Here is a 20888-nt window from a genome sequence, read left to right on the forward strand (position 1 = left end):
GCATGTCAGGCGTATGAGCGACTCTGTGGGACAGCGCTTCTAACCAGAGGTGGGTCCCTTCACTTCACTTCACTTCCCTCTCTCTCTCTCTCTCTCTCTCTTATGTTCCATTTGCTTCAATGAAAAATGCATGATTTTGGGTTGCGCTCACTTCAGTAAAAGGGACCTACATGTGAGCTCTTCACTCTGTCTCTCTCTCTGTCTCTCTCTTTTAAAAGTACTTTGAGAAATGTAATAAAAAAGCAGCACTGCACAGTTTAAGAACGCTACACAAACTCTTGACTTGGTAAGTGCAATTAGTAAAGAACCTTGTTTTGTATTACAGTAATGAATTTAAGGTTGTTTTTGATTGTAGTATTAAAGCTATTAAATACCGAGCTTGCACTTTTCTATCAGGATGTTAAATGTCGATTTTTCTCAGGTTTCAATTTGTTTTCGTCCGTTGTGTTATCTTATAAATGTTCTTAGTTGATAAGTGTTGCTCTTTTATTGTACCTATACTGTAAAATACTGTTGGAAAATATGCAGTAGAGATAATTAATGTGTTATTTTATAGAAAAAAAGAACCAAAAGTTGCATGTTTTTCCTAACTGAAGTGCTAAAGTGCATTATTTTCCTGTATGGCACGTTTATTACTTTTATACCGTAACAGATTTTTTATTTGTTAAAGCCAGATAGGTCAAACTTTTTGTCTATTTAATGTTACTTAGTTCTCGCTTACACTACAGTAGCTACAAACGGTCGTTCTCTCATCAGCGTCTCTATTCTCTCGTATGAATTGAACGGTTACTATGGAAACGAAAACATATTGAATAAAGATCATTAATACTGCCGTTATACAAAATGATTACGAGTTTACATGCGTGTCGTATATATTTGTGTTATTTGCTTATCATCTTGTTTGTTAATTCATTAATTTTTTTGCTCAGTGAAATCAGGGACAGACTTGCTGACCAATGCAGAAGTCAGGTTTATCTTCGCCCATCACCATATTGATTTGTTTGCTATAGTATTTTCTCGGCCTGTCAGCTACTTAGCAGGGATGCTGTATAGATGTGTGTGTGTGTGTGTGTGTGGTTTTCACGGCCATTAGCGTTTTATCCGAGGTGCACTGATGCATTATGGGGGCTTATTGTAATACAAATTGAGGTGAATCCCTTGACAGAGAAACGCTGTGTGTAATATAATTTTTTTAAATGTGTTCCCATATGTGTGTGTATGTTTGTGTGTGTGTGTGTGTGTGTGTGTGTGTGCGTGCATCCTGAATTTCATGAATTTTAAATCCCCAGAGAGTTCTTGCTTATTGAACCTGCTCGTGGCCGTTAGGGAGGAGGGGCAGCCGCCGCCTGTCTAGAACCTGGCTAGCATTTTTAGGTTAGCTCAATATTATCTGAATTTTTTAATTTACAATTCTGTTTGATGTTTACTCAAGATATTGACTACCTAAATATAAAGTCCTGTGATCTTTAAATAAAAAAAAAAAGAAAAATGCTATGAGTCCATGAGATCATCTGAGTTTGCTTTTAAAGAAAATGGAACAAGACCATGAGATCATCTGCAACGCTCTTTAAAAAATACGATAACAGGAGACAATTAATCAAATCTAACAAATCAGTCAGCAGTGGCTTTGGCCCTGGAACTCTCCCATGGATGCTATTTTTGCTCCCAGTCTCTTTATTACTGTTGAATCATGAACCTTAACTGTGTGAGGCCTGCAGGTCTTTAGATGTTGCTCTGGCGTGTTTTATGAGCTCCTGCATGAGTCGTTGTTGTGCCCTTGCAGCTCGTTTTGGTGGACCAGCCACTCCTGGGAAGGGTCATCACTGTTCCAAGTTTTCTCCTTTTGAGGATAATAGCTCTCACTGTGGTTCACTGGAGCCCCAAAGCCTTAAAAATGGCTCTGTACCCCTTTCCAGACTGACACATGTCAAGTACATCTGTTCTCGATTTAGCAATTACTGGCCAGGCAGGTTTGGACAGCTTTTTCCCTTAATAAATGAAATCATCAATTAAAAACTATATTTTGTATTTACTCATGTATCGTTGTGTAATATTACAATTAGTTTAATGATCTGAACCATTTCTGAACTATTTTGACAAATATGGGACAAATACTTTTTTCATGCCATTGTACTATGAAATAATTAGATAATCTGAAGATAATGAGCTTGGAATAGTGGTATTATAAGAGATTACTTTTGAAGTAAAACTACTTTGAGAGGATGAGGTCATCTGAATGGAATGCACTTTAAATTAAGATCAAATGAGACCTTGAAAGAATCTGGGATACAATGAGCTTTGAATCAGATACTACTAAACATTTACTATATAAGATATACTAAGATAACATTATACTGTATATACAAAAGAACAGAAATAATCTGACATACAATAGGATGCTACAAATGCCATAAAAGAATGTGATTTTGAGATAATATGAGACAATCAGAGATAATCTGAAATACAGTGGATCTTTAAATGAAAGTTGAGAGAAAATGAAAGTTTTTCCAGCTACATCTTAAAAACCACAGTCAAAAAAACACTTCCTATTTTTTGTGGGAAACACATATTTCTGGTGTACAGATATTATAACCCAATCTTGAAAATGTTTCTTACAACTGAAACCAACTGAAATCAGAACCATTTCAACTGGATTCTTTTAACTTATTCCTTTTTTATTTTATTATTTTCTTTTAATAAAAGTATTTCGTTTTTTAACCTTGTCCATTATGGTATAAGAATTTGTTTTAGCCCTGGGCCAGGGGTAGATTAGTGGTTAAAGCATTGGACTACGGTTCGGAAGATCTTAGGTTCAAACCCCACAACCACCAAGTTGCCACTGTTGGGCCCTTGAGCAAGGCCCTTAACCCTCAACTGCTCAGATGTGGAATGAGATAAAAACGTAAGTCGCTCTGGATAAGAGCGTCTGCCAAATGCCTAAATGTAATTCCTGCCCATCTGGGCCTCAGTTCAAGTGTGTTGCAGTTCTGAATTCTGACCACTAGGGTGGTATAAATGGGGAGGTAAACACACAAGTCAACAAATTGTTGGATAGAAATCAAAGGCTTTGATAGATAGATAGATAGATGGATTTCTGAAGATTAATATTTGTCTGATAAAGGCTTTGCACCTCCTAAATTCAAGTGATCCCTGGTTCTTGATAAAATAATGAGAGTGGTTAAAGGTACCATGGAACCTTGTTATGAATTTAGGATGCGTTGCTTTATTATCAGGTCTGTGGTTTTTTTTTTTTTTGTATATCTGTACAGGTTCCTCCGAGTGGCGCAGACGTAAAACACTCGCCCTATCATCCGGAGATTGCGAGTTCGATTCCCGGGTGATGCTGTAACCTCGGAGGTCTAGAGAGAGCTGATTGGCCGAGCTCTCTCAGAGGGGAGGGATGAGAGGTACTTAGTGATCCCACATTAATCACGGCTCTACAGCCAATCAGGGGAGTCTGTGAGCTCACGCAAGCGGAAGGAGCGGATAGCGCTGTCCTCCGAGTTTGTTACGCCGCCCCCAACGGTGCGTGAGCGAGCAGTTCTAAAAGATGCGGTCGGCTGGCGTCACGTGGTTCGGAGGAAGCACGTGATAGTCTTCGGCACTTCCGACTGAGTGGTAGTAGTAGCCTTAATGTGGGAGCCCCCAGTGAGGTGGAGGAATTGGACATGACCAAGTTAGGGAGAAAATCTGGGAAAAATCCCCCCCCAAAATGTTAAAGACACCTGTATGAGGTGTTATCAAAAAGTTTCGAGACCAGTTTTGTGACACGCCAACAGATGGCAGCACAAGGATGCACACACAGTCACAAGTAACACCAACCCTCATTAGTCAGTGTGCCAAAAGACATCGTTCTGTGCCGCGGAGCCGTGCAACTGGTGCTATTCTGACCACATGCATTCCCACATCCGCTATTTCATCATGAACAGTTAGAAAGTTAGAGCAAAGAGCGAGCGTAACATTCAGCGTGAAACTGGGCAAATCTGCCACAGAGACATTTGACATGACATATTATAGCTGAACTGGCTGCCACCTGACACACAGTATGAATGCAGATCAATTCCTGCTCTCTGTTTCACCCAGATGAGGATGGGTTCCCTGTTGAGTCTGGTTCCTCTCAAGGTTTCTTCCTATTACCATCTCAGGGAGTTTTTCCTTGCCACTGTCGCCCTCGGCTTGCTCACCAGGGACAAACTGACCATTTTGATTCATATACATTCACATTCCATACAAACATTAAATCATTCTTTTGATTGTGTAAAGCTGCTTTGCGACAATGACAATTGTTAAAAGCGCTATACAAATAAAATGAGTGTTTCGAGTGGCATGTGCGCTTCAAGAGCGGGAGATCATCACTGGAAGACTAAGAGAGATCAAGTAGATCTTAAATGAGCTCAATCAATGTCAAAACCATTCAGCAACTTGTTCATGATGATCACTGGATAACAATCCGCAACTTTGCTACCATTGCCCCAAAGCCTTAAAAATGGCTCTGTAACCCTTTCCAGACTGACACATGTCAAGTACATCTGTTCTGGCCAGGCAGGGTTGGACAGCTTTTTCCCATAATAAATGAAATCAACAATTAAAAACTACATTTTTTATTTATTCATGTATTGTTGTGTAATATTACAATTAATTTAATGATCTGAACCATTCTTGAACTATTTTGACAAATATGGGACAAATACTTTTTCATATGGAACAGTCCAGGCGATCCTCACGAGTTGCTGCCAAGTTCGTCCCCAGGCTGCTGACCAAGGAGCAGAAGGAACATCTGCCAAGGCAGGTCTGCAGCTCGACTAAGAGCATGACCACTGTCTTTTTCAACATTTGCAGCATAGTGCATAGAGAATTCATTCCCAGAGGCCAGGCCGTCAATAGTGAATTCTACTGGCAGGTTTTAAGTCGTCTGAAGGAGGATGTACAGAAAAGTGACCAGATCTGTGGCGCGTGAATCTGAAAGCCTTTTGGTACCAACTCATTTATATTTTACTCATTTTATTTATTTTGGAAGAGACCAGATGGCACAAAGACTCTGCTGGCCTCATCGCCTGGCCATGGTGTGTGTGAGTGTGTGTGTGTGTGCCAACCTCTGTAGCTCTGACCAACTGGTGTGTATGCATGTGTGTGTTTTGGAGGAGAGATAAGGTGGAGCGAAGAACAGAACTGATATGTGTTTAAGTAAATATTGCCATAATCTATCTATCTATCTATCTATCTATCTATCTATCTATCTATCTATCTATCTATCTATCTATCATCATTTTATATTTTATGTATTATATTATATTTAATGTCATTATATACAATATTAAATTAAATTAAATTTGTATAGTGCTTTAACGATGGTCATTGCTGAAGAGCAGCTTTACAGAATAAAAAAATGTACAAAAAGTTATTTTGAAAATGTATTATTCAAAAATCATATAATTAATATGTTTATTATAAACAAATTTATAAACAAATCAATATCATTTCTACTATTAATAATAATAATAAACTAAAATACTAAAAAAGGCAACGCTGAAATAAATCAAGAAAGCGAACCAGATTCAAATCCTGATTATTTATTTCATTTTCCGTCTACAGTTAACGCGGCCATGTCCTCCACCCCGCCGGCCGAGACGGAAGAGGATGTATTTGGTGAGTGACCTCTTCTCTCTCTCTCTTCCCTTCCCCCCTCCTCCATTAGCGCCCCATCCCGGCCTTCAATTTACACACACTCACACACACTCAGTGCGTTACGGCTGGAGAGTGGACCAGCAAACCCATGAAACAGGATCCGGTACACGTGTTCTCCTCTTCCTGCACCGTCTTCACTTCGCACTGTCCTCACTCTTCAGATCGATGCTGTACATCTCCAGCTTATTATCTGTAGCTGTGGCTCGTTTCCTTAACTGATTTCTGGTAACAGATTCTGTCGATTTCGTAATCTGGGCAAGTTTTATTTGTGAGTTTTCTGTGCTGCACTGTGACCATCGATAAAACCTTTATCGAGTCAGAAGTCTTAGTTCACATTGAGTTTGACAGCAGGCAGTTTCCACATATTGATTTCAGCGTCTGGGTTTTTGGTGTCTTCATGCTACCATTAAGCAGGCATGTGAAATCATTAGCACACACACACACACACACTGTTTTTGTTGATAAAACATTGTTTCTGTAGATTTGAGTCTTCCTTCCTTCCATCTTTATGGAGGCCACTCAGTTCTGCCCCCAGTGATCTGAGCTCATCTCCTTCTCTTAATGTCTCACACTCTTAATACTATCAGCTTCCCATTAATTTCCTTCCCATAGCCTGCAAATATTCTGCTTCTATCTTTTAACATCTTTTACATTTCCATCATCCAAGCAGTTGTTCGTGTAAAAGAGGGACTTTTGGTTGCGCAGAAAAACAGACCACAGTTATACGAATTTAAACATCTCTATTTATTTCTCTATATGATCCCCTGCTACACTAATGCACTCATCCCAGAGTTTCACTAGTGCTTAGATACCATCAAGGTAGCACATTGTCTCAGTATGCCAGAGCCATGATGGTACTGCCTGTCTGATTCACGAAACACAGGCCTCCCAGGATCTCCTGTACCATGTGGAAATTAGAGTCTCATCACCGCACTCAGCTGGAAGTCTTCTGTAAATGTCAATCACTTTTACACCCTAATTCACCAGAAAGTCCTGGTTTGACTTGAACACATACAGTATCTCACACGTACAGTATGTGAAGCTCTTAACCTGCTCCAATACTTTTTAACCCCTTTGGCATCCTGCCATGACCTGACAGCATGTCCTGCTCTCTTGCTTGATAAATGTTTATGTTCATGTATCGAGGCTGTAAATCCATTTTACAGAGGAGAACACGGCACCGATCTAACCGATCTAAGTGAACAAGCTTCAGCTGTGTCCTGAAAAAGCATCGGCAGTCTATGACAGCACAGTAGCTTAGCGGTTAGCACTGTTGCCCTGCACCTTTATAGTCCGGGTTCGATTCCCGCCTCAGGGTCTGTGTGTGTGTCTGGAGTTTGCACGTTCTTCCTGTGCTTGGTGGGTTTCCTTCGGGTACTCTGGATTCTTCCCACAGTCCAAATACATGCAGATCGGGCCCATAGCGTGTCTTTGTCTGTCTGTGTGTCTGTGTGTGTGTTGCGATGGATTGGTACTCTGCTCAGTTTGTACCTCGCCCAGGGCCCTAAGTCTCCTGGGATAGACTCCAACCCCTCTCGCAACCCTGTATACAGGATAAAGCAGTATAGATGATGAATAAACTCAAACTCCCTCTGAATGTTTCAGTGTCTATGTAAATGAGCTTCTGCTGAGCCACGCCCCTCCAGGTGCAGGAGGAGAGGCTCTACTAATATGAGGTCACATTAGACGCATTTTCCTAAACATGGCTAAGAAGTGAATTTTGCATTATAGGTGCCCTTTAAACAACACGAAAACACTAGAGCGCGTTAGAGAGCAAACGGGGAATCACAGTAATCATGTAAAAGCAAGTCAGGGAACATTGACTCACGTACAAAACAGAAATTGACAGAAACTGTCTAAGAAATTGTGTAACATTAGACAGAAATCTAATGTTAATGATTCCTAAGAGGAATCATAAATTAAGGTTAAGTGAGGTTTAATGTCTCTTTATTTCATATGTTACTTCATTTACATGTCTTGTCTAAATGTTTTGATTGTCTTCATATACAAAAATATGATTACAATATTAGAAAATGGTCAGACGCCCCTGATTGGCTGTAGAGTCGTGATTAATGTGGGAGCGCGAGTACCTCTCATCCCTCCCCTCTGAGAGGGCTCGGCCAATCAGCTCTCTCTAGACCTCCGGCTGCGAGAGGTAACAGCATCACCCGGGGATCGAACCAGCGATCTCCGGATGATAAGGCGAGCACTTTACCACTCGGAGGCCCCTCTGTATTTATCTTAATGTCTAAATACTGATTTTAGTCTATTTTTGGCTGAGGCAATAATGTAGAAGTGATAAAATAATTATGCAGAATAATAAAATTTGTGTGTAAAGCATTGGGTAGTGTTTACAGTGTGTAAAACCACACACACACACACACACACACACACATCAGCCTGTGTGAAACAATTACGCCTGATTAACAGAACACTTACAACACCGCAGTGTAACATTCAGGGTGTTGAATAAAGCGCTCTTCTACGGTAAGTACCTTTTTCAGGAGACTAATAAGCAGCTTACTAGACTTTTGGCTCGCATGTTTGCCGGAGGCTGAAAAATAATAAGGCTTGAATTATCCAGGATGATCTCGAACGCTTTATGAGTTTGGCTAGAGGGCAGATGTAGCGTCTTTACATTCCTCAGACCTCAGTAAAGCATCTCTCAGCAACGATCACTGCTTTCTGCGAGAGAGTGTGTGTGTGTGTGTGCGTGTGTGTGTAAGAGAGGAATACCGTTACATCATTCACTTTGGTAATTTCTGGCTGCTGACAGCTTAATAGAGCTTCAGCCCTGCTTTACGACATTACTGTGTTTTATAGCTGCTAAAGCATATGTGTGTGTGTGTGTGATGCCTGAAGAGATGAACATATTCCGGTTTTGCATTTACAGTCATGATCCTTATCGTATTTTAAAAACCATTAACTTTCTGTTAGATCTGACAGACGCAGTGCCTGAGACGGAGCGACTAGACAGCAGCTTACAGAAAGCTAAAGCTCAGCTGTCTATCAAAACCAGAAGGCACCGCCCATCTAGGTCTCGTCTCCGAGACAGCCTGAGCTCCACAGAGGGAGATGACAGCTTTGATGGAAAGGTGAGTTTTCTAATTTTGCTTATGTAAAAAAAACAAAACAAAAAAAAACATTTGTTACATGTGACTAACAAAGGTTTATGATTCATATGCACCAGAGCTACAGCAGCCTGTTGTCTGGCTCCTGCTCTCCCCTCCATGTGACCCTACGCTGCTCCTCCCCCTTCTCTGACCTCCATCCTTTCTCCTGTCCCGCAAAGAAGGACCGAGCCTTTAGCTTTGAGACAGCTGAGAAGGAACAGAAACGCAGGAGTGCGTGCTTCCTAACTCCCTCCTCTCCAACCCACATGCTCAAACAGGACCTCCAGGAGGACCACGTCCACATGCACTACAGAGACCAGCAGCACCGGGTGGACAGTCCTCATCTTGAGCTGCACCACAAAGAGAACTCCCTTCTTCACCTCAGGGACCATCCCCAATTAAACCAGGAGGACCAAACACATCTGCGCCAGAGGGATCATGCCCACCTAGGACGGGTTGACCGTAAGCAAGTGCACCAAGAGGACCACCAGAGTGACCATGCACACCTAGGACGGGTTGACCGTAAGCAAGCGCACCAAGAGGACCACCAGAGTGACCACGCTAATCTGCATAAGTGGGACCAAGTCCAGGAAGGCCACACCCCCTTGCACAAGAGGGACCAACTGCAGCAGAACCAAATCTATGTGGGTGAAGAGGACAAAGTCCAGCTAACAAAGGAAAGTCCGTCCCCCCTGCGGCAGAGAGAATACTCTCAGAGTGAAGGTAGTCATATTAAATAAGCATCATTAAAACACATTAATATACTTTACAGTGCAAAATATTTATCTCACATGAATGTCCAGTAGAACACAACAAGATGAGAAAGAAGTGCTAATTTATTTTTCAATAGAAATACATAAATCTTTTGGCATTAAGAATAATTTGCTTCGGTTAACTTGATTGAACTTGGACCTTTTAAATAGCTCTCTTCACCATGTATTTGCAGCCCTGACCAAAAGTTTTGAAAATGACACAAATGTCAATTTTCGCAAAGTCTGCTGCTTCAGTGTTTTTAAATTGTTTTGTCAAATGTAATTATAGTTTACTGAAATATAATTACAAGCATTTTATAAGTGTCAAAGGCTTTTATTGACAATTACATTAAGTTAATGCAAAGAGTTAAAAATTTTCAGTGTTTTCAAGAATTCACCCTGGCAAGCTGATGCGAATCAAACCCCTTGGCCACATCCCGACTGATGTCACAATCCATTCTTGCATAGTCAATGCTTGGGGTTTGTTAGAATTAGTGGGTTTTTATTTGTCCAACTGTCGCTTGAGGATTGACCACAAGTTCTCAATTGGATTAAGGTCTGGGGGGTTTCCTGGCCACAGACAAAATTTTAATGTTCTGTTCCCCGAGCCACTTTTCATCAACAAACTGTTCTTAAAGGGTTGGGAGAAGTTGCTCTTAAGGGATGTTTTGTACCATTCTTAGGCAAAATTGTGAGTGAGCCCACTCCCGTGGCTGAGAAACGACCCCACACATGAATGGTCTCAGGATGCTTTACTGTTGGCATGACAGAGGACTGATGGTAGCGCTCACCTTTTCTTCTCTGGTCAAGCTTTTTTCCGGGTGCCGGAAAAAAGCTTGACCAGAGCTTGACAGTCAGAAAGGGTAACACACAGTATGACTGAAGATCAATCCCTGCTATGCGTTATCACCCAGATGAGGATGGGTTGCTTGTTGAGTCTGGTTCCTCTTATGGTTTCTTCCTACTGCCATCTCAGGGAGTTCTTTGCTCAGCACCGTCACCCTCAGCTTGTTCATCAGAGACAATCTAACCTTTTTTATTCATACACATTGACATTTTATACAAACTTCCATAATTTGTTTTGATTGGGTAATGCTGCTTTGCGAAAAAGACAATTGTTAAAAATGCTATACAAATAAAATAAAATTGAAGTGAATTAAAAGGGAATTCATCAGAGAAAATGACCCCAGACCTCAGCAGTCCAATCCCTGTATACCTTTTGCAGAATAGCAGTCTGTCCCTGATGTTTTCCTGGAGACAAGTGGCTTCTTTGCTGCCCTTCCTGACGCCAGGCCATCCTCCAAAAGTCTTCACGTCACTGTGTGTGCAGATGCACTCACACCTGCCGGCTGCCATTCTTAAACAAGCTCTACACTGGTGGTGCCCCAATTCCAAAACTTTAGGAGAAACTTTAGAATGACATAAAATTTGAGTCATTCTCAAAACATTTGGCCACAGCTCAGTATATGTCAATTATCTACCATTTACTGGAGGAGCGGTGAAGGAAGTGGAACAACAAACAGCAATGCTAATTTGGTCTCATTGCTAAGGGCATACAAAAATATTGTTAATCTGCTTCTACACAAAGGTGTTTTATTGTGTACAGAAATTAATGTCCAGGGTTGGCCATAAAATCATCTGTGGAAATGTAAGTAAGAAAAGGGCATGGCTCATAAGTAAAAAAAAAAGGTATGTAGGTGTGTCTTTGAGCAATGAGCCAAGTGTTATGTTATTTTATGTACAATATGTTTAACACTGCCTAGTTAAAAGAAAGTTAAGGGTTAAATAATTCGCCTATATCAAGCAAGGACAACAACTAAGGAGATTTAAAATTACTGAAACTCGTATAAGAACCCATCAACACATCAGAAAAAAAGGCTTCAGTTTTCTAGGGAGAGTACAGACTGGACTTTGGAGCGGTGGAAAAAGGTCATGTGACCCGATGAGTCCAGATTGAGCCTATTCCAGAGTGATGGGCGTGTCAGGGTAAGAAGTTAAACGCATGATGCGATGCACACATCATGCATAGTGTCCGCTGTACAAGCCTCTGGAGTCAGTGTTATGATCTGGGGTTACTTCAGTTACTCAGGTCTATGCACAGCAACATTATGTGGCAATAAAATGAAGTCAGCTGACCACCTGCATGTACTGAATCACCAGGTTATCACATCTATGGAGTTTTTCTGCCTCAATTGCATGGAGTGTTTTTGGCCAGGCAGTGTATTATGTTCCCAATACACCATATGATGATGCAGCTTCCAACTGCTTTTAATAAAATATTAAGTAATTTAGAATCATTTTGCACAGTCATTGTTCTTTTAGCTGAAATGTGGATCCAACCTGTCCTTCTTGTCGCTCAAAACCCTGAGCAAGCTGAAATGTATTATACACTAATGACCTGGTTTTATTATGTGTATTCAGATGACGGCCATGAAATCGGTTCAGATGAGCCGAGCAGCCCGACAGTTCTGCTGGACAAAAAGACCAGGAGACGTTTCCTTGATCTCGGGTCAGTACAGATTGACAAACCCCACATCTGGTCGCTCATTATTTTGCTATAGCAGGTGTTGTATTCCTACTGTACAGGATGCATTACTCAGTGTGTTTCTTTTCACAGGGTCACTTTGCGGCGCACATATGGTAAGGTGAGGAGGGAGCGAGCCAGCAGACACGCTGCAGAAAATCGGTACAGAATGCTATAAAACGTGCATATGCATTTCCACAAGTGGCTTTCTTTTGCTCATGTGAAAAACTGACTGGTTTGTAGGGAGCCTGACGGAGCACAGAGCCGTTCCTCACGTTCCTCTGGTCCCCCGTTTGTGCCTTTCTCCTGGTTGACTGACAGAATTTGGGGTTCCGGGTCACCAAAGAACTCCAGCCAATCTCCAGCCAAGTGTCTATCTGAGGTCACCCTGAAACCAATTCAGTGTTTTCTTTATTTACATTAGAATAGATCAGTATTTTGTACTGTTATGACATCGCCCTCAATCAATGGTTATCATAGGTGATAATCCCGTAGGTAAATTATTGTATTACTGTATTTCTCTTCTCCTTCTAGGAAGATGAGGAGTTTAAAAATGATAGCAGGTCCACAAGGAATGAATCGTCACAGCCATACCAGAGCCTTTCTGATCATTCCGATGAGGTGTGTTTTATATCTCCTAAGGGACATTTTTTTTTTTTTTTTAATTGAGACAAATCTATAAATTATGGTTTTATTTTTTTCCCTAAGGGCCGTGATGTGTGCGCAGAAGGTCGAGTTGTGAAAAAGAAGACAATCCTGCCCTTCTCATCAGGTGGAAGAGACAAGACAGAAAAGCAGAACGGCGTCCAAAAGGACAAGAGGGACAGCGGACACGACGGAGACGACCAAAAACTACTGACCTCTCAATCGCAGTGCAAGAATTTGGATTTATGAATAAATTCTTCCAATTTTTTTCTTTTTTTTTTTTCAATTGTAAATACTGTGGGCACTGATATTATTGTAACTTATTCAGACTGCTTAATAAAGTCTTTTAAAAATTATAATATACAAATGAAATAGATGTGTACGTTTGTGTCATGAATCTTACATGTGTTAGTGGTGTTGCTGTTGCAAGGGCAGAGAGTATATACCAAAGAGTCTTTTTAATAAAATATAACAAAACAAAATATAGAACAAAACGGAGTTCACACAGGCTAAGAGCTTAACAAAAAAAAACATGGAGCTGAACTAAATGAAGACAAGATATACTAAGAAAAAGGCAGACGAGAGACAAGGCAGACCAGGGACGAGACATACTAAAGACGTGACATACTAAGGATGAGACTAATGACTGAAGTTAGTTTGGGTTAGTAGTTAAACTGGTTATTGTCAGATTGGATGATGACCTAAACAGGTTAGTAACTAAAGGGGTAAGTATCTAAATGAGTTAGTATCTAAACCTACGAAGGAAACTAACACACAAGACGCTAAGCAAACAAAAGGCTAATCCACACTAGAGGCTAAAGCCACTAGCAGCCAGTCCTACTGGAGGCCAACCCTACTAGCATCTAACCCTACTAGCTGCTAACCCTACTAGCTGCTAAAACCTACTAGCAGCTAAGCTCTCAAGTGGCTAAACACACAGGGCACTAAACATACACTGGAGACACACAGAACAGTACTTACATAGACCTTAAGACAAACTAACCACACATACTTAAACAGAACAGCTCCACAAATCAAAATGCAAAACAAACATTACAAAACTAGAGCCTTCTTAAACAGGGGTCCGTTCGTCGTACGTCGCTAACTCAGTTAGCTGGATTTGATTGTTATGGATTTGTCCTGATCTTGGATTGTTTCGTTCTTCGATGCGCATCTCGCATTGCCATAGCAACATGAACTTAAGCTTGAACCTGTTTATTATATTACAACATAAATTCATATGATTTTACTATTATAATAAACCCTAGGCACGTGACAGCCGTCAAGACCATTAATTCATTCTTGCATAATGTTTATTTTGTAACACATTTATTTTTCAGGGGTTTGTCATGAATATGCAAATAAATATTTAAAAATAATTAAAATAAATATTTTTTATAATGAATAATTGGAAGAAATTAATTGTATTACACAATAAAAAAATTAAAAAAGTATACATGTATTTTTAAAAAAAATCTATTTTTTTATATACAACATTTATTTTCATGTTGCTTAATTTATTTTATTGTCTAATGTAATTTGTAATTTGTAAACCATTAACCTATGAATTTAGTTCTAATACAATATTTGATAGCGATTATGTAGGGGGGCGATCCATGGCAGGGGGCATTCCAGCGCATAACACCAGCCATACTAATCATCAACAACAGGTGTGTTCGAAGAACCAACTTAGCCAGATCGTAATTAGCACGATAATCTCATCTTAGATGTGTCAGTTCATTTCGGATGCATCAAGCGACGTACGAAGAACGGACCCCAGGTTTAAGCTTACAGACATGTTGCTATGACGGCAAATGTGAGATGCGCATCGAAGAACGAAACAATCCAAGATCAAGACAAATCCACAAAAATCAAATGCAGCTAACCGAGTTGGCGACGTACGAAGAACTGACCCCAGATACGTCAAACTGTGGAATATAATTGATCTTGAGTGATAACCAGGTGTGTATTTCTAACCAAAAAGGACATAGAAAAAACAGGTGTTGTAACGTTTTATAGGCTGAATCACAAAAAGAACACAGGTCCACCTGAAATTTAAAGCTTCTCTTTAGAAATTCGGGGTGGGGGGGCTGTCCCTGCGGTGGTTCTCCTGAGACTCCTGTGCTCTGGGGGGCCTCTGGATGTCTGGGACCCGTGTCTCCGCCGTGTCTGCTCCATGCCTCGCGGGACGGGACTGTGGTTCCCCACACACACTATTAAACATTTACATGGAGGAGCCCTATGAACACAAGCGCGCTCACACACACAGGTGTGCACACAAACGTTCACACTGGTGTACAAACAGGTGCTCACACACACACTGTCTTTGCTGTTGCTTCAAAACAAAATGTTTATTTCAAAATATTTTATTATGTGCGCTGCTTAACAGGTTTTAGGATTTATGATTTACTGCGAATCATACAGATGTTGGTTGTGGCTGCAATTTCTCTGCTGTTGTGTCTTCTGTTGTTTTCTCTCTTTTTCTTCAGCAGGTACGGAAGCAGATTCTGACTATATTATCGCTATTATGCTATCGTTTAGATCACAATTTCCAATTTTTAAATTTGGCAACCCTGGTTTGACTTCTGTATATAACATTATGTTGCATATTAGCTGCCTTAAAGCCAATGGGATAGCAGGACAATCCGTCCTGTATTCTTTCTGCGGGCAACCTAGATTAAATTTCTTTAAAAAAGATACATAATCCAACAGAATACCATCTGAGTCCAACAAGTCAGTCACTAACAAAATTTTCTATTAAACATCGACTTTCTGTTAACAGTTATCACTCTATTGTTTCATAGTGTTGACATGTGGGAAGAGAAAAGGTATGGAAACATAATTTTCATAGTATATGAAGAAATTGTATAATCATGACTCATGGCAACTTTATGCAAAGTTTTTGTTATAGGCTAAATGTCTTAAAGTTCATTAAAACAGCCAAATGTACCAATTTACATGATTGTAAGTCTGTTTAAGTTGCACTTTTGGATGGCATGTAGCCAACAATTTTTTGGAAAGAAGTAAAACAACAACAAAACCAAATTGGACAGAAGAGCAGTTTTTCATTTCAGCTTTTTTTAATTGTTCATTGTTTGGAGAATATTTCTTCTTTACACCATTTTGTCCTCTGCTATAAAAACTTTTAAGCCTCTTAAAAGTCCTCGCCTCTACTCTTAATAATTTTGACCTTAGGAGCTGTTTTTAGGGCTAAGATGTTCCGTGAATCATTTTTATCTTTACGAAGATTTAATCCTAAATTTAATTTTTCAAGATTCTTTTTTAGAATTTCGTCACTAGGACCAACTTTTAGGCTTAAGAAGCTTTGTGAATACGGGCCCAGAACCTTCTGTTAGCCTTCGCCGGGTGGGTCTCTTGCAGAAAGACACAATAAGCCTTGTGCTCTTTGCAGAAAAGAAAAATTGCCTTATGCTTCACAATGTTTTTCAGCCCCCTTCAACAATATAAAAGATAACATAAAATATGTCTATAGAACTATTGAAGAAAAAGAAAATTTAGAAAACACGCAGGAACAAGAAGCAGTGTCCTATATAAAACAGTTAACAATCAGGAAACTTATTAAACATTAAAGCTGATTCAACATCAGCATACCTGAGAAGTGAGAACGAGTCAGAAATAATGTCCGACGTGAGGGGAGCCTTGAAAATGGCGCGGCTATGTCCAGATGCCTTCTTGATCGCTCTGTACAAACTGTGCGCTTCTTTCTTTTTTTATTTATTTATTTTACTTTCATTCGTAAAGAGTACTTTAGGTTTAGTGACCTATGACAGTAGAACACTACTGGATATAGAAATTCAGACTTCGGCGCTTACTTATACCACCTTTAAACCTGACCTGTCGTGGCCCTCTGAGATACTACGCTGCTCAGACCACAAAAACAATGGACGAGACGCTAACCCGCGGTGAACTACTAATTCCTCAATTCTTGCTGCTGTTTTAAGAAATGTTTATGTTTCTCCACTACCTCAACACCATATTTTATGTTCTGTTATGTCGTGGTTGCGCACTGTCACTTTGTTGTTGCTCTTGTTTGCACATTTGCATGTGCACTTTATGTTGTCTATAAAAATGTTATACTTAGCTAGTTAGTTTTTGTTAATTTATGTTGTAAGTTATGTTAGGTCTCTCTGTCCTGTCTCTGCTAGTCAGCTAACTAGGCCTCTTGGTTAGCTAGTTTAGTATCTCTTAGTTAATTTATGTTGTAAATTTATGTTGCATGTAGCACTCCTGGAGGAACGTTGTTTCGTTTCACTGTGTACTAACTGTATATGGTTGTAATGACAATAAGGCCTACTTGAACTTCGGGGGAAATGCGTCGGGGGAAACGCGGCGGCGTCCGTAACAGAATGAGAGAGGAAGCTCATCGCACTCCTCTTCCGAGTATCCTGCTGGCTAATGTACAGTCATTGGAGAATAAGCTTGATGACCTTACAGCCAGAGTTACTTTCCAGCGAGATATCAGGGATTGTAATCCTCTGTGCTTTACAGAAACATGGCTGACCCCTATTGTGCCGGACCGAGTAGTAACTCCATCAGACTCATTCTCTAAAGACTCTGTGTTCCGCATGGACTGGACGGCAGAGTCTAACAAAGCTTAAGATGGAGGTGTGTGTTTTATGGTCAACAACAAGTGGTGCGATGCCAGGAGTGTTTCCATTCTCTCCAGTAGCTGCTCGCCTCATTTGGAAGATCTGAGTATTAAGTGTCATCCTTTTTACCTGTCTCGCGTGTTTACCTCGGTTATCGCTACGGCGGTCTACATTACACCCAACGCGGATACAGGCATTGCTCTGTCTGAACTACATGATGTGCTGAGTAAGTTCCAAAACAAACACCCGGACACATTGTAGCAGGTGGCTTTAATAAAGCAAAAGAGAACCCCAGGTTATGCCAAACTTTCATCAACATGTTACATGTCCGACGAGGGGACTCAACATTCTGGATCACTGTTACACACCATACATGCGGGGCTACAAAGCTGTTTCCCATCCAGCATTTGTGAAATCAGACCACAACGCTGTTTTCCTTATACCAGAATATCAACAAGCTTTCGTGGTTTTGTCTGGTCATTAGGGAGGTACAACGCTGGTCTGCCCAATCAGAAGCTACGCTGCAGGACGCTTGATGACGTAGATTGGGACATGTTCCAAGCCTTAGCAGAAGACATCAACGAGTTTGCAGATGTAGCAGTTAGCTTCGTTAGCACGCTTGTAAATGAAGTCGTCCTGACAGTGAGGTTCAAATCGTTTCCGAACCAGAAGCCTTGGGTGGACCGATCAATCTGCGATGCTGTGAATGCCCGGACCGCTGCTTATAATACTGCATTCATCAGTGGCGATATGAGCGCATATAGTGCGGCTTCTTATGGCGTCAGGCGAGCGGCGAGGAAAGCTAAGGGACGGTTCCGACAGCGAACTGAATTACACTTCCATCAGGGTGACACATGCCGCATGTGGCACGGACTCCGCACAATTACAGATCGTCGCCGACTCTGCATTTGCCAACGAGCTGAACGCATTCTTTGCGCGATTCAAGGTTAGCCAGGCGGCTAATGCTAGCAGCCTGGTGACTGAGAATGATGATGTCATCAGCGAGGAACGCGTTATCAGCATTGCAGAGCACGATGTTCGCACGGCGCTGAGGAGGAAAGCGGCGGGTCCAGATGGCATCTCTGGGCGCCTGCTGCGCTGACCAGCTGTCAGGTCTGTTTACCTGTATCTTTAATGAGTCCCTGGCGAAGTTTGTGGTCCCAAAGTGTTTTAAAAGATCCACCATTGTCCCAGTGCCCAAGACCAACAAACCCTCATGCCTGAATGACTACCGGCCTGTTGCACTGACATCAATGGTCATAAAGGTATTTGAGGGTCTGCTAAAAAACATTATCTCCTCCTCCATCCCCAGCTCCATAGATCCACTTCAGTTCGCCTACCGCCCTAACAGATCTACAGAGGATGCCATATCCCATGTCCTGCAAACCACTCTCAGCCACGTGGACAAGAAGCAAGGTAACTATGTGAGATAGCTGTTTATTGATTACAGCTCATCTTTCAACACAATAGTGCCTTACAAACTGTTCACAAAGCTGAGAGATCTAGGACTTAACAAACGCTTGTGTGCCTGGATGTTGGACTTCCTCTCGGATAGATCACAAGCGGTGAGGGTAGGCAGGTGCGTCTCCAGCAGCATCACTATTAACACAGGTGCTCCACAGGGATGTGTTCTTTCTCCCTTGCTGTACTCTCTTTACACTTCAGACTGTGTGGCCATGTACGACTCCAACACCATCATTAAGTTTGCTGACGATACGATGGTGCTGGGTCTCATCGCTAACAGCGATGAGTCGGCCTACATGGATAAAGTGGCACTATGGGGTCAAGAAAACTGCCTCCGGCTGAACGTCAGTAAGACGAAGGAGCTGGTGGTGGACTTCAGAAGGAGACAACAGGATCACAAACCCCTCATCATCAATGGAGCCCCAGTGGAGAGGGTAAGCAGCTTTAAGTACTTGGGCAGCCACATCTCCGAGGATCTGACATGGACTGAGCATATCTGTGCTTAGACGAAAAGGGCAAAGCAGCGTCTGTACCATCTGAGGAAGTTTGGGGTTTTTCCTGCTGTCCTTAAGGCTTTCTACTCGGGCGCTGTTGAGAGCATCCTTACACAGAACATTTCATCCTTGTTTGGGAATAGCTGTGTACAGGACAGGAAAGCCCTCCAGAGAGTGATCCGGGCAGCTGACTGCTGCTGTAGGTTAACTTTCTCTTCCATGCAGGACATTTACACCAGGAGATGTAAAACCAGGGCAGCTCGGGTCATTAAGGATTTGTCGCACCCCAATAACGGACTGTTTAAACTTCTGCATTCAGGCAGAAGGTTTCGGTCATTGTGGCCAAAACGGAGAGACTCAGGACTCCTCAATCAATCATGATGTGCTACTCTCCGTTCATAGAACTGGTATCAGTATACTTATACACTGCTGTGCTGACATTGCACACTGCACATTGCACTTTAGTCTGGACTATAAGCATTACTTGCACTACATTCTTATCTTGTTGCATATACACTCTTGCAAATCAGAGTTTATTATTATTATAATTATTATTATTCTGTTTACTTTTTTTTTATTTATTATTTGCACAAAGTAGGAGCGGTTGAGGATACATTTCACTGCGTGTTGTACCTGTATAACTATGCATGTGACAAATAAAGAATCTTGAAATCTTCAAGAGAGTGAACACCAGGAAAGCAGCAGGACCAGATGGCACCTCAGGTCATATTCTAAGAGCCTGCGCAGACCAGCTAGCACCTGTGTTCACAGAGATATTCAACCTCTCTTTATCTCAGTCGGTGATCCCCACATGCTTCAAAGAGTCCATCATTGTTTCTGTCCCAAAGAAACCTCATCCTGCTTCTCTCAATGACTATCGCCCTGTAGCCCTCACCTCAGTAGTGATGAATTGCTTTGAACGCCTGGTCAGACTATTCATCATTTCTTCACTACCCGACACACTGGACCCACTACAGTTTGCATACGAACCGTTCCACAGACGATGCAATCTCTCATCTCCTCCACACATCACTCACTCACCTGGACACTCGGAAAGGAAATTATGTTAAATGCTCTTTATCGACTACAGCTCAGCATTCAATACCATAATTCCCTCCACACTTACCACCAAACTGGAGCACCTGGGACTCAGCTCATCTTTATGTGAGTGGATCTCCAACTTCTTAACTGGCAGACCACTGGCAGTAAGGATGGGCGGACATGTCACAGCCAGGGTTGTGTCCTGAGCCCCCTGCTGTACTCATTGTACACCTATGACTGCATAGCCACTAAGAACTCCACGACCATCATTAAGTTTGCTGACGACACTGTCGTGGTGGGCCTGATCTCTGACAACGACGAGCGGAGGAGGTTGGAAATCTGGAGAACTGGTGCCAGAGGAACAATCTCCTCCTGAACGTCAGCAAGACAAAGGAGTTGATAGTGGACTTTAGCACAAAGCAGGAGAGGAACTACTGTACCAGACCCCCGCCATCAACAGGAGCCCAGTGGAGAGAGTGGACAGCTTCAAATACCTCGGTGTTGACATCACGAAGGACCTGTCATGGACCTGTCACATCAACACCGTTGGGAAAAAGGCC

At 41.6% G+C, this 20888-nt stretch overlaps 1 protein-coding gene across 1 annotated transcript; it reads left to right on the forward strand.

Annotated features, from left to right (window-relative positions):
- Positions 1-220: 220 nt before the first annotated feature.
- Positions 221-13018, forward strand: samd14 (sterile alpha motif domain containing 14). The gene is made up of 9 exons (XM_053512161.1): positions 221-286; positions 5593-5646; positions 8623-8780; positions 8876-9521; positions 11972-12059; positions 12168-12236; positions 12318-12456; positions 12609-12695; positions 12783-13018. The coding sequence occupies exons 2-9, from the start codon at positions 5604-5606 to the stop codon at positions 12966-12968; spliced, it is 1416 nt and encodes a 471-aa protein (XP_053368136.1). The 5' UTR covers positions 221-286; positions 5593-5603; the 3' UTR covers positions 12969-13018.
- Positions 13019-20888: the final 7870 nt, after the last annotated feature.

Source organism: Clarias gariepinus, chromosome 14 (genome assembly GCF_024256425.1).
Source record: "Clarias gariepinus isolate MV-2021 ecotype Netherlands chromosome 14, CGAR_prim_01v2, whole genome shotgun sequence".
In the NCBI taxonomy this organism is placed as follows: Eukaryota; Metazoa; Chordata; class Actinopteri; order Siluriformes; family Clariidae; genus Clarias; species Clarias gariepinus.

What these genes read in the sequence shown, in the direction of transcription:
- samd14 (XM_053512161.1), top strand. Translation starts at nt 5,604, where the DNA reads ATGTCCTCCACCCCGCCGGCCGAGACGGAAGAGGATGTATTTG. An exon ending in AGACACGCTGCAGAAAATCG is followed by an intron (nt 12,237 to 12,317) that starts GTACAGAATGCT and finishes ACTGGTTTGTAG; the next exon opens with GGAGCCTGACGGAGCACAGA. An exon ending in TTTCTGATCATTCCGATGAG is followed by an intron (nt 12,696 to 12,782) that starts GTGTGTTTTATA and finishes TTTTTCCCTAAG; the next exon opens with GGCCGTGATGTGTGCGCAGA.